Genomic DNA, 15,594 nt, shown 5'->3' with positions numbered 1-15,594 from the left:
TAAATAACCAAACAAATATAAATAAATAAATTGCGATTAAAGTATTCTTTAATCGACTCCACTCTTGAGCACTTTAAGGCCAAGGGTGTCCAAAGTGCGGCACTGTGGGCCATTTGCGGCCCACAGCTGGTCTTATTTTGGCAGGCATGGCCGAGGACAGCTATTTGGGGGCTTGTTTCAACATGACACAGTGCTCAATGAGCTGGCATTAAAGGCTCACAAGAGAATTTATTTATTATATATTTATTTTTATTATTATTATTATTTATTAGTTACTTATTAGCTATGGACAAAATGTGATTAATTGCGATTAAAGTATTCTTTAATCGACTCCACTCTTGAGCACTTTTAGGCCAAGGGTGTCCAAAATGCGGCACTGTGGGCCATTTATGGCTCATCTTTTTTTGGCAGGCATGGCCAAGGACAGCTATTTGGGGGCTTGTTTCAACATGACACAGTGCTCAATAAGGTGGCAGTAAAGGCTCACAAGAGAATTTATTTATTATATATTTGTTTTTATTAGCTACTTATTCGCTATGGACAAAATGTGATTAATTGCGGTTAAAGTATTTTAATCCATTGATAACCCTAATATAAATAGAACGGCTTTCACATAAATATGTTGATCACTTCCATTATTTAATTTTTTTATTTCACTGTTAGATGGTGACCGAACTAAAGGATCAGAACGGCTCGCTGAAGAAAGAGAAGGACGACTTGAACAGGTTGATTCAGGAACAGAGTCAGCAGATGACAGGTGGGTTGAACTCCACACTCCACTCTTGAGCACTTTAACGCCAAGGGTGTCCAAAGTGCAGCACTGTGGGCCATTTACGGCCCATAACTAGTCTTTTTTTGGGGCACCTGGTCATTGACGTGAATCTTTTATTCTTGCAGAGAAAATGGCTCGTACTATTGCAGCGGAGACTCAGCAACTGGAGAAGGATCTGAACGAGGAGCGCTCTCGCTACCAGAATCTTTTGACAGAACACCTTCGCCTCGAGGAGAAATACGACGACCTCAAAGAGGTACACAGTACTCTTAATTTCATTCATTTTCATTAGATTTTTTTGTGTTTCTTTTGTTCTCAACTCACTTATTTTGCTTTTAGCACATGTCCAAGCCTGGTCACCGGAGAACAGATTCCACCCACAGCAGCAACGAATCAGAGTACACCTACAACTCAGAGTTCGCCGAATCGGAAGAAGGTTCCCGTGCCGCAGAAGTACGCAGACATTCTTTTTTGTTTTTTTAAATGTTAAAGGTATAAAGCAGTATTCCTTCACGTCATACATTTCTGCTTGCGTGTGTTGCAGGATTTGACGCGAGGAATGGATACCTCACTCACGCTCAAGCTGCAGAAGAGACTTACAGAACTAGAGCAAGAAAAGCAGTCGCTACGCAATGAGCTTGAAAACAAGGAGGAGCAGTTTCAGCGGGCTAGAGCCAGGGTATGACGACACACACACACACACACATGTACTTAAATTAATAAACCTGCCTAGGCTAGCTGTAGCTCCCACATCAGCTAGCATAGTGGAACCTTTGGCTATTTTGGCATGAGACTGATTCTGACTGCTTAGAGGAAACTCGACTTGGCACATCAAAGATGGGGTACTTTATTGCTACACCATGAATATGTGAACATTAATCATATTCATTGTGCACACTACCTTTGCATGATATCATTGTGTTGCAAATATTGCACAGAGCAGACGGCATAATGTAATGGTATTGGTTTTATTTCATTTGAACATGCATCAGATTACAATTGAATGCATCACGTAATCAGTTCACAGTTCCACATGTCCAAAAGGAGTAAGAAGAAGCAAAGCTTATTAAATCCTACCCCTCCATTTGGTACTTTTACAATCAGTAACTGTTACATTTGTTCACTTCCTGCTTTCCTAATATAGTTTTGTTTTTTTGTCACATACCAAAGTACGAGGTGATATGACCATACAATGACACAATGGGTACCATAGTAAGTGTCAATATAATGATATGTATAGCACACCTGGGTGTTACACATATGGTTGTCCTGAAAGGTCAGGGGTCACAGATGTTGGACTTTGGTAATGGTAATGGTAATGGTAATGGTTTTATTTCATTTGAACATGCATCAGATTACAATTGAGTGCATCCCATAATCAGTTCACAGTTCCACATGTCCAAAAGGAGTTGGAAGAAGCAAAGCTTATTAAATCCTACCCCTCCATCTGGTACTTTTATAATCAGTAACTGTTACATTTGTTCACTTCCTGCTTTCCATAATGAAGTTTTTTTTTTTATTTTGTAATTTTTTGTCGCATACCAAAGTATGAGGTGATATGACCATCCAATGACATTATGTGTAGCATAGTAAGTGTCAATATAGTGATATATATAGCACATCATGACTGGTTCAAGACTCTTCATCTTTGTATTTAGCAAACATCAACTGCTTGTATTGTTTCTTTAATTCGCTCATCATTGTGCATTGTTTGAGGGTCTTACTCAATCAAACATACTCAATGTCATACTGGAGTAAAGGTGATTAGAACCAGGGCGACCACTATCTGTGGAAATGTGGTAGTTAGTGTTTTAAAGGTAATTCAGTTGTTTTGCTCTTTCTTTCAGGATGAGACAGAGTTCAAAAAGGCTCGTGGGGCTGAGTTGGAGTACGAGTCCCTCAAGGTAAAAGTTTCAAATGCTTCCTCAGAGTTGATATTTGCATATATCATGACTAAAATAATCTCCACTCTCAGCGTCAGGAGCTGGAGTCTGAGAACAAGAAGCTGAAACACGACCTGGCCGAGATGAGGAAAAGCCTACTGGGCAACGCGTCCGCAAGCGCCGGCGCCCCAGGCTCCCCTGCTTACAAGGTGCTCCTGGATCAGCTCAACGCCTCTTGCGAGGAGCTGGAGGTACGCAAGGAGGAGGTGCTTATTCTGCGTTCGCAGTTGGTCAGCCAGAAGGAAGCTATGCAGCACAAGGTAAGCCATACTTGAGTCAAATGGATGCTACCTTAATGGCTAGGATCCACACTTTGAATATGTCCCCTCCAGCTTCATCTGTGTGTCAGTTCATTAGCAAGAAATGGACACCTGAACTAACTATTGATGCCACCATAATATACATATTCCTTGTGTTGTTTGTTTACGGCGTCCTGCCCCTATAATATATTCCTTGTTTTGTGTTTTTGTCGTCACTTAGCTTTCATTTAATGTCTTTTGTTGCACCTTCAGTGTCTAATGCTCCTGTCTCTACCTTCTCTCCTCCATCCACGCTTTCCCCACAGGATGAGAAGGTATTGTTAACCACCACACCCTGCATGAATGTTATTTCTGTGCTCTCTGTCTTTTCTTGTACATCTTAAATGTTCTGAAATGTAAGCCTTATTAGTTTATTAGTTACTTATTAGCTATGGACAAAATGTGATTAATTGTGATTAAGGTATTCTTTAATCGACTCCACTCTTGAGCACTTTAAGGCCAAGGGTGTCCAAAGTGCAGCACTGTGGGCCATTTACGTCCCACAGCTCATCTTTTTTTGGCAGGCATGGCCGAGGACAGCTATTTGGGGGCTTGTTTCAACATGACAGAGTGCTCTCTTGATAGGATCCTTCTTAGAAATATATGTTTTTAACCCAGAAACAGTCACTAATTTATGAAATTATCGGTGTTAACATTTTAGGCGTCATTAATGCATGCTCATCATGTCAAGCCACACCTCGTTTATGACGGCAGTCGGAGCCACAATAGCGTCCTCACATAGTCCCACACGGTCTGACGTCAACACATGAACAGCAGTGCAGTTACAACACCATATGTGTAACTCCAAATTCACAAACACGTCTTTTGTTCGCTCGTCCTGGGAACGACACTTCCTCATTGTCACTAGACAACGTGGTGCATTCACTGACACTTTATTATGCGTGTATGTGTGGTGTATATAATCAGAATGTATAAAGAAAAAACACTAAGTAGATATTCTTATCTCTCAGTAACGTGACTCTTACCGCGGAAGTACAATTTGCTGCATTTATGTGTGCTCGGAAAACGTAGACAATACGTCTACACTCAAAACATGTGAATTCAACTTGAATCACATGGTGTCTTCTGTAATCCTGTCCTGTCATTTACTTTTCTGTTCATAAAATACAGCAAAAACAAGTATATTCCCCATATAATTCCTCATAGTGACTAATCATGATTAATTCATTTGAACACTGTGATTAATTTAATTTGACAGCCGTACTTTTATGAGGACTGGAATGTTTGTATTTGTGACTTTTACCCCAAATATTCCTTAATTAAGCGATTATTGTAACACATACTTCTATGATATATTTGCATTTTCTGTGAGCAGTTATTTATTGTTTATTATATTTCTACGGTAAACAAATTAGGTGTCAAACAATCTGGTGGGCAATGTTGTCAAGTAACAGTCGTCAGTGATGCAGCAGACATTTTTTTTTTGTAATTTCTTCTTCTCTTACCCATTGTAGGAGACCATGACCGAGGTGGCTGTTCATGTTGAGGATGTTTCCAAACTGAAGGATGCTGATGAACTCAAGCAAGCCTACATCGGCCTCAAAGACACCAACAGGTACCCCGTTCTTGTTGTTGTTGTTTTTTGTCTTTGTTTTTCATTTATTTAGCAGCCAAGGCTGATTCGTGATGGAGGTTTTTTTGAACGTTGCCTTATCCGTGTGCAGATCTCACAGGTTTGCTTCTAAGCGGCTAGAAGTCAAAGATCTCTTGAGTAGGCTCAGGTAACACCATGAGGTGGTGGTGGAGATGGTGGTGGTGAATGCATTGTGTCGGCGAACACGCATGGCCATGCCCTTCCACAGGAGACAAGTGAAGGATACTCACTGATTCCTCACCACAAAGGCTTTGCGTTGCCTCTTTACTGCTTCAGCAGCATGTTCAAGTAGAGTTTAGTTCATATTAACTAAAGTTGCTCTCTGTTTTCTGGCTCAGTAAATCCATATATATATATATCCCAGGTGATGTTTTACAGAATGTGAAGGCACGTCTGGGCAATGACGTGATGTCTTAACATTTTTTTTTCAGCTTCATCTTTATCCTAATGTTTTCTGCACTAAAACTGCATGAAATCCTTCGTGGTTCTGTCTTAGGTAGACAGATCAGAGACAGTCCAGTCATCCCTCGCTACATCACAGTTCGAACATCGTGGTTTTAAAAACATTTATGAATTAACAAATAATTGCTGTTTCTTGGTTGACTTTGGCTTATTAGTAGTATAAATATATATTTAGTAATATACTATATATAGTGGAAATGTTATGCTAAGAGTCCATTGGGCCGGCGCCAGTTGGTGCCAGTTGGTGCCAAAGATTATGTGATTGCCGTGTAGTGGCTCGCTGTGGCGCCGAATTAATGTTCGCTCGGCATGTTCCCATGTTGCCGTTATTTGGCGCCACTACGCGCCAATCACATATTGTTTGGCACGAACTGGCGCCCACCCAGTGGACTCATAGCATCATTGCTGCAACTTGGCTCGCGCCAGTACATTCCAATGGATTCCAATATTCGGGGAAAAGCTGCCTCACGCGAAGAGGACAGCCATAAGCCAATCAGTTAACTATGGCAATGCTACTCATATGACAAACTCAATATAAAATTGAACAAAATAATGCAAGGCATTATCGGAAGCATTTCTTTTCAAGTTGTGGACTGTAGAACAGCTACACGCATAACTCGCACAGAAAGCTTTCAAGATCTTCGAGATTCTGCACCTATTTCTGCAGTGTTTCCATGGATTCCCACCCAAACAGTCTATTTAATTTATTTGACTTTGCGGAAATCCAATAAACAGCGTTAAACGAGGGACAACTGCACTGTTAATACTGCAGCCACAACATTATGTACACCTACACAGTCTAATGAGATCCAATGCAAGAGTTGTATAAGAAGTTAGCATTATTATCTCAATACAATCAGAATTGTTGATACAGCCCTTGTACTGGATCTAATGTTGTGCCACCACATTGTCCATATCCTGTGAAAAATATGCCATCTTGTCTCATCACTTTCCCTTTTTTTCCTTATCATCCGCTTTATTCACACTCCCAACATTGAAGTCCAATGTAAACAAACACACTACATTTTGTTTAAACTCATGTCAGTCAACACCACAACAGAGAAGACAGCATTTTCTGAAATAGTGGCCCTGCTCTAAAATGAACAAATGCCTCAAAGTAAGCCACTAAAAGATGCAATAAATGTAAAGCATAATACACACATGCCTTCTCCCTTCTCCAATCACCCTCCCTGCATGCTGTTTGTTTGTTATTGTGCTTTTCATCTTCCTTTTTGTGTTGTATGTTGGTCAGATCGGCTGCCCCAGACTTCCAAAAGCTGAATGAGGATGGAGAGCTGTGGCTGGTTAATCAGGGCTTAAAGGAGACCATCAGGTGTAATTGTGTGACCTCACAGCATCAATATTGAGTGCTTGATTGTAGTCAGGGACCTCATCGGCCTCTCTTATGTATCACATCCGTATCTTTCTCCACGGCTTCTACCCTGGCTTCTTTCTTAACACTTGGATGCTAATTTATTCTATTCTCTCTTCTTCACATCCTCCACCCCATTTCTCCTGCTCTCCAGACTGCTGGAGCACCAGCTGCAGACTCAGCGACGGAGTTATGACAGCGAGGTGGAGTCTCTGCGCGGTGAGCTGCAGAATGTCAAGGAGGAGAACAACCGGCAACAGCAGCTTCTGGCTCAGAACCTCCAGCTGCCCCCGGAGGCCCGTATCGAAGCCAGTCTGCAGCACGAGATCACCCGACTCACCAATGAGAATCTGGTATGCTAAAATGCTTTTTTTTTTTTTGCTTTTAAAAATAAGTCAAAGTAATGATTTGCAGGTACATCATACTACATTATACTCCACAAAACCTGATGCTATACATTGCAACACATTGTTTCTAATTAAATTGATTTGCACGGTTTTACTTTTCTAAACTCAACAAAGCCAAATAATAGTATTGTTGACAAGGGCCTATATTCTATTTTTGATTGGCCTCTAAATTAATTGACCTTTTGACCTTGACTTTAGAGGACTTTCTGCCCAGCTGCGATGCAGTAGTGGAAATGTTATTCTAACAGTCCACTGGGCCGGCGCCAGTTGGTGCCAGTTGGTGCCAAAGATGTGATTGCCGCGTAGTGGTTTGCTGTGGCGCTGAATTAATGTTCGCTCGGCATGGTCCCATGTTGCCGTTATTTGGCGCCACAGCGAGCCACTACGCGCCAATCACATAATGTTTGGCACGAACTGGCGCCCGCCCAGTGGACTCCTAGCATCATTGCTGCAACTTGGCTCGCGCCAGTACATTCCAGTGGATCCCAATTGGTGGATTGTTTGTGACATTTGGTTCCACTTGCGGACACGCCACTTGCATCAAGCAATCGGCACGACGAAGATTTTAAACATTTGGAAAATTTTTTGCCGGCGTTACGGGCCACAGCGAGCCAGTTGGGAGGCAGTTTGAGCCACTGCACGCCACTAGGCACCTTATTGGCGACACTAGGCGCCAAAGCAAATTGCATTGGCGCGAATTGGCATCAACTGGCTGCGGCCCAGTGGACTCCTAGCATCATTGCCGCAACTTGGCGCGCGCCATTACATTCCAGTGGATTCCAATAGGTGAATTGTTTGCGACATTTGGTTCCAATTGCGGACACGCCACTTGCATCAAGCAATCGGCACGACAAAGATTTTAAACATTTTGAAATTTTCTTGCTGCCAAACTAAATTTTTGCTGGCGTTACAGGCCACCACAAGCCAGTTGGGAGGCAGTTTGAGCCACTGCACGCCACTAGGCACCTTATTGGCGACACTAGGCGCCACAGCAAATTGCATTGGGTTTTTACTCATTTTCCCTATTTTTTTCCCTTATTACTTTCACCTTAACATTTTTAATGATTTCACATGCTGCACAACATAAAATGCTCCAGTTCCAACACATAAATACACTTACATACAAACAATATAAATCTATTAACATAAGCATACTGAAGACATACACATACATTGACCTGTGTGGATGGTATCACCTGACAGGAGCTGGTGGCCGATGACCCCACAGCATCCAGAGAGGCGCGAGTCCTCATTTTACGCCGGATGGTTGTATGTAGAGTTTGTGTTTGCGTGTATGTGTGCTCTGCATGGGGGGTTTCAGCTAACAGGTTGTTCATAAAAGCTGAATATCTTTTAACTCTTTTCTAGCACACTGATACTAACTCACAAGGGAGAAGCTGGGCACCCTTTTTTTCTTCTCTTTTAGCAGCCAACACCAAGCAAATCCTGCAAATTTCTATTTTTCAAGTCGCTTTCTTGAACGCAAACTGCCTTCTGCTTTGTGTTTGTTTGTCTCCAATGGTTATTTTTTTTCTCCTCAGGATATATATTGTCTTAAATCTTGATTTAATTATAATGGAGGAATATTTTGATAACAAATAATGAAGCTTTATTACAGTGGAACCTCTAAGGCTGGTTTTGCAAACACGATATGTTCCAGAGTTAAACGTTTACTTCTGTACTTTTATGTTTTGAGTAAAGTTTTAACATTCTTATCATCTGATCATGTTAAAATGTAAAAACAAAAGAATATTCAATTTAATGGCATTATGTTAAGTGTAAAAATAAGTCATCCTCAACATTCAACTCACTAACTGGTAACAATGTCAGACATTTTTGAGGTTCCACTGTATCTTCAAATTGAGCGCCTTAGAGAAAGTACCGTTTGTGACCACTGGAGGGCAGCAATGGACAGCAGTTTCAAATGAACGCCTCTCATTTGTCCTCACGTTTCTTCTGTCTCCACCATCAACATTTTAGGATCTCATGGAGCAGCTAGAGAAGCAGGACCGAACCATCCGCAAGCTCAAGAAGCAACTGAAGGTTTACTCCAAGAGGATTGGAGAGATGGGAGGTAGGGCACGTATTCATCAGGTCACCACAACTTTGTAGTCTGTCCGGGGACTGGTATTGATTGTGTGTGTATATTCCAGCGGGTCAAGCCGAGGGTCAGACGTCCCCAGGACAGATGGTGGACGAGCCCATCCATCCAGTCAACATTCCTCGCCGGGAGAAAGACTTCCAAGGAATGCTGGAGTACAAGAAGGAGGATGAGCTCAAACTGGTCAAGAACCTGATCATTGGTAAGGGCGATATTGATAGTATAAGTACGTCCTGGTCATATGACCTCATTAACATCTCCGCTTCATACGTCTACAGAGCTGAAGCCTCGCGGCGTAGCCGTCAATCTGATCCCTGGTCTGCCTGCCTACATCCTCTTCATGTGTCTAAGACATGCCGACTATGTCAATGACGATCAGAAGGTCCGCACCCTCCTCACGTCCACCATCAACAGTATCAAGAAGATCCTCAAGGTTTGTACACATAATGACATACACTCGTATTAGTGTATCTTTGTCTTCTTTCAAGATGTCCTATTATGTTCCTGTCAGAAACGAGGAGACGACTTTGAGACGGTGTCCTTCTGGCTGGCCAACACCTGCCGTTTTCTGCACTGTCTGAAGCAGTACAGTGGAGAGGAGGTAAACACTGACCTGTGTAATGATGAAAATATATGAAGTAAAATGAATATGAATCTGTTGTGTGCATCTAGGCCTTCATGAAGCACAACACGTCAAGGCAGAACGAGCACTGCCTGTCCAACTTTGACCTGGCCGAGTACAGACAGGTGATCAGTGACCTCGCCATCCAGATCTACCAGCAGCTCATCAAATGCATGGAGAACATCCTCCAACCCATGATAGGTACTGTATGTTCCTAAAAACATACACAACTCTTTAAGAACGTACCTATGACATCATCACATGTGTTGTGTATGTCAGTGTCGGGAATGCTGGAGCACGAGACCATCCAGGGCGTGTCGGGAGTGAAGCCGACCGGTCTTCGCAAGAGGACATCCAGCATCGCCGACGAGGGCACCTACACGCTGGACTCCATCCTGCGGCAGTTGAACGCTTTCCACTCCACCATGTGTCAGCATGGCACCGACCCCGAGCTCATCAAGCAGGTGGTCAAGCAGCAGTTCTACATCATTGGCGCCGTCACCCTCAACAACCTGTTGCTGCGTAAGGACATGTGCTCCTGGAGCAAAGGCATGCAGATCAGGTAGGAGGGCTGTCTTAATAATACAGTATAATATTACTGTATGTATATATATATATATATATATATATATATATATATATATATATACATACATACATACATACACACATATATATATATATACATATATATATATATATATATATATATATATATATATATATATATACATATATATATATATATATATATATATACATACATATATACACATATATTATATGTATATATATATACGTATGTATATATACACACATATATATATTACATACACACACATATATATGTAATATATGTATGTGTGTATATATATACATATGTATATATATACATATAATATATGTGTGTATATATATATATACTATATGTGTGTATATATATACGTATATATATACTATATATATATATACTATGTGTGTGTATATATATATATATATATACGTATATACTATATGTATATTATATACCATATGTGTGTGTATATGTACCATATATATATATATATATATATATACTACATGTGTATATATGTATATGTATACTATATGGGACCAAGTAGCTCTTCATTAAACAGCAGCCAATCATAATCTATGAAAAAAAACTCTCAACTCACCTGTGTTGCAGGTACAACGTGAGCCAGCTGGAGGAGTGGCTCCGTGACAAAGGTTTGATGACCTGCGGGGCCAAGGAGACGCTGGAACCTCTCATCCAGGCCGCCCAGCTGCTGCAGGTCAAGAAGAAGACGGATGAGGACGCCGAAGCCATCTGCTCCATGTGCTTGGCTCTCACCACTGCACAGGTACACCAACACTACTCTTTCTAGCTGTCTTCTGTCAGCTGGTACTGGACTCACCTGGGTCTGTTTCCTGCCCTAGATTGTGAAGGTCTTGAACCTCTACACTCCAGTCAATGAGTTTGAGGAGAGGGTGTCGGTCGCTTTCATCCGAACCATACAGGTGATGACTTTTGGACTTTTTGATTAAATCATTATTTGCTTGTAAGTATGTTGATCATTGTAACGTGTCCACATCATAAAATGACTGTCGCACACACAAATCCGTGTGGACCAGGCAGCTCTTTATTTGACAGGAACCAATCACTCACCAGTTTGTTAATCTACTGGAAATTCCAGGTCATTATTCAATATAACAGTCAGACTCAAACAACATTAAATTCATCACTCTGCAACTTAACACTCAAAAGCTATACCTAATAAATATACAAACATTTACCAATAGAAGTTTCAATTTAAAAAAAAGCTTTCCCATCATGCATTTCACCTGAGCAAACAATTTAATTAGAGGGCAAGCAACATAGAAAATGATGTATGGAAGTGTAATACTATCTCTGTCGACCAGAGGAGCACAGAGGGAGGCTGATGTCATTGCAGCGACACAGTGAATGTGTTGCTTAGGCAAAATACTTTTTTTTTTCATTTTCACCCGTATTGTAATATGTTTGTTTATTTATCAGGTATACATTTTGAGTGTTAAGTGTGATGAGTTCAGTGTTATTTATAAGATGACTGACATGAGTCGGACTGTTATATTGGTTTACTGGTATATATACTGACCTCCTGCAATCTTCAATAGGTTGACAAGCTCGTTTTGAGGGCACCGATGATGGTAATTCTAACAAACTTTGCTTTTCCTCTCCTCTTTAGACACGCTTACGAGATCGTTGCGAGAGCCCGCAGTTGTTGATGGACACCAAGATGATCTACCCCATCACCTTCCCTTTTAGTCCTTCCTCCCTCGCTCTGGAAACCATCCAGATCCCCAGCTCGCTCAACCTGGGCTTCCTTACACGCGTCTAAGTAGATCACACACACACACATTGCGCACACACGTTCAAATCCATCCAGAGGGGAGTACCGTGCATGCTCCATATATGCACACGTTGTTTTATTTATGGGATGATGCTGAAGCTGCAGCGTGTACATACAGAACCACCTCCCGCTTGTATAAAACGCCACACTTGCTTCTTCTTTTACGCTCTTAATCAACTCAGAGTCCAGCCAAGACGACAACTCAGCGTCTGTACCGTGTTATTTATGCACATATAGATCAAATATATATATAAATAGGAACAATACGTGTATTTATTGCATTGTTTTTCCCCCCGCGTGCTGCAAGATGCTTTTGGTTGCGTCGGTAAGCTGGTAGAGTATGTCACATTTTTTTTTTTTTTTTTGCACGTCTCAGTTCAAACAAGTGTAGCACAGGTTGTCACTTGAGAGGCCATCAGAACATAATCTGCTGTTATTATTTATTAAGGTTTATTTTCTTATCAGTGAAATATGAGGCTTTTTTTTTTTAGTGCCTCGATCAGCTCCGTTTAAAGTCTCCTATATTTCATCTCTCTGCCTTTTTATGACCAAAAAAACACTTCAAGATATTATTTTCTTTCTATTTCCTGTTGCTGACACTTGATGATATCTTCTGGGTGTGTTTGGCAGGACCTGTGTGGATAATTGTAAACTTAAATGGGCGTTCTAGCCGATGCTGCAATGCTCAGCTTTAAAAAAAAAGGCAGAAATTGAACCTGCTTGCTACTGCTTTTTATTTGTATTTGCTAACCATTGACCTGTTGCCTTGTTGTATTTGCTTTGTTTACCCTCTTTGTGCCATCAGTGTTATAACCTCCTCCCTTGACTTGAATCTCATTTAGCCTAAAAAAAACCTTAGAGCCATCGGTATTGTGCTAAAAGCCATATGCTAGAGATCATGATTTCGGTACCCTTCACCGCTAGAATAGCAGTCAGTTACAAGCACAGATGTACACCAAGGTCCAGTCGTCCTAGAAATGCCTGTCTGAAATGCATCTGCCTCCTGATGCACTCCTCTACATTTCAAACTTTCATCAAAATACATTTTGCTTAATCCTAATAACGAACAAACGGTGATTAAAAAGCAAATTATGTCGTTCTGCTTTCGCCGAACACATCTGAACCAAACGTTACAGTTTGGTGTAAACGGGTATGACGGGAGATACTTGATGTTGTTTTAATGCGGGATTTAGACTCCATGTAAGGAATTTCAGTTACAAAGTGGACCACATTCTCACTGACTGAACGTGGAGATGTCAAAGTCAACAAACTGGAAAAAGTCATACAATTATGAGGGGTGAAAATGTTAGTTGTGAAGTGATGAGAATGACAATTTAACAAGAATCCAAGTGAAAAACATAAAAGTTGTTGTCATATTATGGGGAAAAAAAGTTGTAAAGTTACATGAAAACAAGCATAAATCTTTTTTGGGATCTTTGTTTTCATAATATTAGGACCTAACTCGGTTAAATGCTACTTTTTTACAAATTTTTCCCATCGTTCACAATCTTTATGTGAAACAAGAGCACCTTTTCTGTGTGTTCTGAAGAGAAAAAATACAGTTGCATGAGGTAGCTAACAATGCACATCATGGGACACACCTATTTTGACTATAAAGCCCTCTAAAAAAAGTCTCTAGCAAAGTTTAATGGTTTTATATTCATGTTATGACCATGCAGTAACAAGTACGGTCATGATAATATGTCATAATTGCGCGCATTGTTTTCACATCTCGTGCAACCTCTGTGTCTGTTCGTCACTACTAATCACTTTGTAGACTTTGTGAGATCCACAGCCGCAGAGTCAAACTTCAAACGTGGAGCTTCCCAAGCCATGCCGACAGAAATGGAGTAGCAAACATCTTGCAAGTGGAGTGAAGCGCTGTGTCACTACGCCAGAAAAATAGTGCTTATAGTTGGCTGCTACAATAACAATGTCGCTGTAGCTTGGTTTATATCCAGGTCTGTTATGTAAATAGAATATTGTTGAGAGTTTTTTAAGTTATTTTTTTTTTTTAGGGCTTTATAGGTGAAATCGGTATATCCTGTTACATGCATTGTTAGCTGCCACATGCTAGCTGTTTTTCGGTCTTTAGAACAGAAAAGACAAATACGTGGTCATGATGTGCAATGACAATAAATAACAAAAATGTCAGTTTTCCTTTTTAAAAGGCAGAATTTTTCACATTAAATGATTCTTGTAAAATAAAATTAAAACTTTTTTGTCATAATTTCCAAAAAAAACAAATTTTTTGTATGTAGCATTTCAACTTCATTCTCCAAAATGATGTTGTTAAAGTTAAATTATTGTCTTAAAATTGGCAATTGCCATTAAAATGACGATCATTCTCACAGAATTGCAACATTTTCTCCAAAAATAAAAAAATTATCATAATTTTATGACCATTTTTCTTGTAAAATTGCAACATTTTTGTCTACTTTATTCTGGTAATCATGCCTTAAATCCGTTAATGGTATGACTTTATGCTTGTATTCTTGCCCTCCATGACCTCTGGCTACAGATAACAGAAACAGTGATTGATGAAGAGAAGCGAGTATTCGGATCACTGACGTACGTGTGAAGAGAATGAGCGCTGTGGATTGTATTAACGAGAGAAATAAACAAAGGACTTTGCCTCATGAATGTTTATGAAATGCAATGTTTATAGCGGACAAAGCCTTACATGTGACATAGTCGGCAATGTTTTGTTCTCAGTGCAGTGTCTATTCGGTGTCGAAATGAATATGAAATGTTAAATGTCATTTTTCTTTGAGAGGTGTGTATTTGTGTCACAGACGGGGTTGCATTGCACACAGTCAAACGCACTTTTTTTTTTTTTAAACACAGCGGAGAAGAAGAAACTGTATAAAGTGTCTGGAAATGAAGGCTGGCCTACTTTCAGTGGAGGAAGAACACATTCATTGTTAAGCAGAGGTTTACTCCCCCCCCTCCCTCCCATTTAGGACATCCCCCTCCCTTCACTCGGAGTCAGTGTGCCATTTTTTCCAAAAGATGTGTCCACTGACAAGACAGAGAAGACACCAGCCGCTGTGATTGTGGACACGTCGCTGACTCCCGACGTGTACGTTTTGAACAAACTTGGGACTGTTTGTAGTTTCTGGTAGCTGTGCTTTAGTGGACATGTTCACTGTTTAAGAAACTTGGAATAAATTGTCCGTTCTGTACAAGTTTGAAAAAAGGAAATAATAAAAGAATTCAAGCACTGTCATATTGCATGGGACTATTTTTCTGTCATGTCAGAACTTTTAAAATAGGGATAGTACGATTTCTGTAAAACATGTGATTGACATATGCCAATAAATACCTATTCAAAGCCATCGCAAAAACGATTTTAGTGCAGGTTAGTCACAGGCCGAACCTTGCCCTTAAAAGAAAAATTATTATTAACTAACTCATCATGTGAGCTGCTGGCTAACCACCAATACCCAGAAGAAGAAACAGCTAACCATGTGACACTGAACACTGTATTTGCAAGTTTTCTGCACGGAAAAAACCCACAATGTCGGAATCCAACCATTGCACAAAGTTGGACTTGGAAGGTAGAAGTTGTGGCTGTAGGACGCCATTACGGAAAAATTCATCCTCGATTC

At 40.5% G+C, this 15,594-nt stretch overlaps 1 protein-coding gene across 3 annotated transcripts in view; it reads left to right on the top strand.

Moving 5' to 3' along the window:
- Positions 1-15,212, top strand: part of myo5aa (myosin VAa) — a 45,560-nt gene extending 30,348 nt beyond the window's left edge. The window contains exons 23-42 of one of the 3 annotated variants that reach the window (XM_078795504.1): positions 664-757; positions 898-1,028; positions 1,112-1,225; positions 1,317-1,451; positions 2,620-2,676; positions 2,748-2,975; positions 4,490-4,590; positions 4,700-4,756; positions 6,344-6,424; positions 6,618-6,816; positions 8,074-8,139; positions 8,851-8,944; positions 9,024-9,173; positions 9,250-9,404; positions 9,483-9,572; positions 9,644-9,794; positions 9,873-10,155; positions 10,780-10,954; positions 11,031-11,111; positions 11,819-15,212. In XM_078795504.1, coding sequence (XP_078651630.1) covers positions 664-757; positions 898-1,028; positions 1,112-1,225; positions 1,317-1,451; positions 2,620-2,676; positions 2,748-2,975; positions 4,490-4,590; positions 4,700-4,756; positions 6,344-6,424; positions 6,618-6,816; positions 8,074-8,139; positions 8,851-8,944; positions 9,024-9,173; positions 9,250-9,404; positions 9,483-9,572; positions 9,644-9,794; positions 9,873-10,155; positions 10,780-10,954; positions 11,031-11,111; positions 11,819-11,971 — 2,595 coding nt within the window. In that variant the 3' untranslated portion in view covers positions 11,972-15,212. The remainder of the gene's footprint in view (positions 1-663; positions 758-897; positions 1,029-1,111; positions 1,226-1,316; positions 1,452-2,619; positions 2,677-2,747; positions 2,976-4,489; positions 4,591-4,699; positions 4,757-6,343; positions 6,425-6,617; positions 6,817-8,073; positions 8,140-8,850; positions 8,945-9,023; positions 9,174-9,249; positions 9,405-9,482; positions 9,573-9,643; positions 9,795-9,872; positions 10,156-10,779; positions 10,955-11,030; positions 11,112-11,818) is intronic. The other 2 variants (XM_058089001.2, XM_078795503.1) reach the window with 2 other exon arrangements.
- Positions 15,213-15,594: the final 382 nt, after the last annotated feature.

Source organism: Doryrhamphus excisus, linkage group LG13 (assembly GCF_037039965.1).
Source record: "Doryrhamphus excisus strain RoL-2023G ecotype Guam linkage group LG13, RoL_Dexc_Guam_v1.1, whole genome shotgun sequence".
Classification (NCBI taxonomy): domain Eukaryota; kingdom Metazoa; phylum Chordata; class Actinopteri; order Syngnathiformes; family Syngnathidae; genus Doryrhamphus; species Doryrhamphus excisus.
This window is presented reverse-complemented; position numbering and strand designations above follow the sequence as displayed.